General features: G+C 37.2%; 1 protein-coding gene across 3 annotated transcripts in view; it reads left to right on the forward strand.

The window, feature by feature from the left end:
* The window catches only part of ST7L (suppression of tumorigenicity 7 like), a 225030-nt gene that overhangs the window by 132681 nt on the left and 89863 nt on the right, over window positions 1-2486 (forward strand). For all 3 annotated transcript variants that reach the window (XM_006895714.1, XM_006895713.1, XM_006895715.1), the window contains exon 11: window positions 1076-1178. In XM_006895714.1, coding sequence (XP_006895776.1) covers window positions 1076-1178 — 103 coding nt within the window. The remainder of the gene's footprint in view (window positions 1-1075; window positions 1179-2486) is intronic.

The raw sequence follows: 2486 nt of genomic DNA on the forward strand, positions 1-2486 counted from the left end.
CCTAGCAGTCCATGGTACCCTCAATACTCTTCTCCAGCACCACAGCTCAAAGGCATCAATTCTCCTTCTATCCTCCTTAGTCATAGTCCAACTCTTTGATGTATAACAAGTGATAGCAAAGACCAAGGCCTGTATCAGGGATATATCTTTCACTTTTTCTGTAAAATGCTTGTCTGTCTGATACTTGTCTAAATATGAACATTCAGATTAAGACAGACTAGGAAGAAGGATTGGCCATCCACTTCTGAAATAGCAGGCCTCTGAAAACCCTATGTACAACAGAGCCCATGTTTGAGAATTATGTAAATTAAAGGCCTAAGGAATGAATTTGAAAGAAAGTATTTAACAGTAAATAGTAGTAGCTATGACAATGATAAGTTACAACAATGACATGATTGTGAAGCAGGTTTTATGTCATCTGTTTTTAGATTCTAATTCTGGGTTATATTGTTTTCCTTGTATTTTTGGTAATCCTTCAGGTATTTCTTTGGTTTCACAGATACGGTGTTCAGAAGCCAACCAAATGCCAACTATTTTTTTTCACTTCATAATACTAGGTCTTGATATTCAGTCCATTTCTTCTTTAATAAGAATTTGAAAAGAATGAACTTCTAATCATAAGGCTTTCTTGATGTTCTCGTGTAGCATTTCTTTCTGTAGTACCTTTCCCAGAGCTTGCTTCAAAGTATTTCTGAAGGCTTTCTTCATCTGAGTATGAAGCTTTCCATTCCTTATTTTATTTTGTTTTATGTGTTGATTCAGGGCCCACATAATCCATAGGGAGCTTCAGTGCTAACCCAAAGACTGAGCCTCCCTGCAGGTTCCAGGCCACCAGCAATTCCACAGACGAAAAATGGACAGTCTTCTCCTGTGTGATTTAAAGCCTCAGGAAACCTGCTTGAGGGTCAGCTATGAGTTGGTCCCAATTCTAAAGCAATGAGTTTGAGGTTTGATTAGATATTGATTTAGAAATCTTTACTTTCATCCTTAATAGTTACCTGGCTTTGTCTTTGGCCATCCCAGTAACTGCTTTGATTTTTCATATTAATGTCTTTCTTTTGTGGTTTTCTTACAGATTCTCTCCAGAAACAGCCTCCAGAAGAGGTTTAAGTACAGCAGAAATTAATGCTGTGGAAGCGATTCACAGAGCTGTGGAATTTAACCCTCATGTCCCAAAAGTGAGAAATGTTATGATGAAAGTACTGCTTTTATTTATTTGGTGACATTGCTTCACCTCAGTTTGAGTCTTCATCGATTGGGCTAGAATGGTTTTGACCTCTCTTTTGATGCCAATTATGTACAGCAAAGGGGATGTGGATAGATATCTAAAAAAGATAAGTAGGAGCACTCACTCATTGCCATTGAGTCAGAAAAAAAGACATAAATGACCCTGCAGTGGTTTAGTTCCTAGTTTAAGTTCATAGTGGATTTGAACTGCCAGAAAAGTACCATCTGTAGGTTAGCAGCTCAGCTATCTGTAGACTAAACTACTAGAGAGAGCTCCCTAGTGCACTATAGGCTTTGTCACACTGTGGAAATAAAATTTCAAGTTTATTCATTTAGCAGTTCCTTTTGTGACAGTTTTAGAGAAGAAATAATGAAATGTCTGTCTTAATAAAAAAATCATTCCTATTTCAGAACACTAAATCAATTTTTTTTGCTACCTATAAAGCTTTCTCTAGGCAGATGACTGGGGTTTGAACTAGGGCTGAGCAGACAAAGACTGAAGATAAATAGAATAAAATAATCAATGATCAGAAACAGATGTGAAGTTCACAGAAAAACTGCTGAGCTGATATTTATTTAGTTCCACATGAAACTGTGTACCCGTCTCGTTTTTCTTTATATTGTACACCTTGCAGACATGTAAGATTATTAGCTAATCTTTGTGTTTTATCATCCAAGATTAAATTTTGTTTCAAAACAATGCCCCATGTCAGTAAGTACAGAATATTCAAGAACAGTTGCTCTTAGTACAGAATGTAATTATAGCTGTTGATCCCTTAAAATGTATGTCAGTTTTACTTAGATGCTAATAAACATTGAAGAGATTAATCTCTAAAAGATCATTTCCAAGAAGAAGATATTATAAATCTGTTAGAATAAATAAAGATGTGGCCATGAAAATGACTGTAGTCTAAAAATAAAAGTCATCAAAAATTCACACCATTCTCTCATTAAGTGTCAGGATGGATGGCGAAGAGATTGAGATTGTTGACAGCTTCAGTTTGCTCGGCTCCGCAGTCAACACTCTTGGCACCAGCAGTCAGGAAATCAAAAAGCATATCGCGATGGGAAAGTCAGCTGTTAGGGACCTCTCTAAAGTACTCAGGAACAACGGTGTCTCTCTGGAGACTAAGGTGTGCCTGATACAGGCCATGGTATTTGCAATTGCTTGTTATGCATCAGAGAGTTGGACAATGACTAGGGAGGACAGAAGGAGAGTGGATGCTTTTGAGCTGTGGTGCTGGAGAAGAGTACTGAAT

The sequence above is a fragment of the Elephantulus edwardii genome, unplaced genomic scaffold, assembly GCF_000299155.1.
Source record: "Elephantulus edwardii isolate Elephantulus edwardi_28Jun2011 unplaced genomic scaffold, EleEdw1.0 scaffold00174, whole genome shotgun sequence".
NCBI lineage: Eukaryota > Metazoa > Chordata > Mammalia > Macroscelidea > Macroscelididae > Elephantulus > Elephantulus edwardii.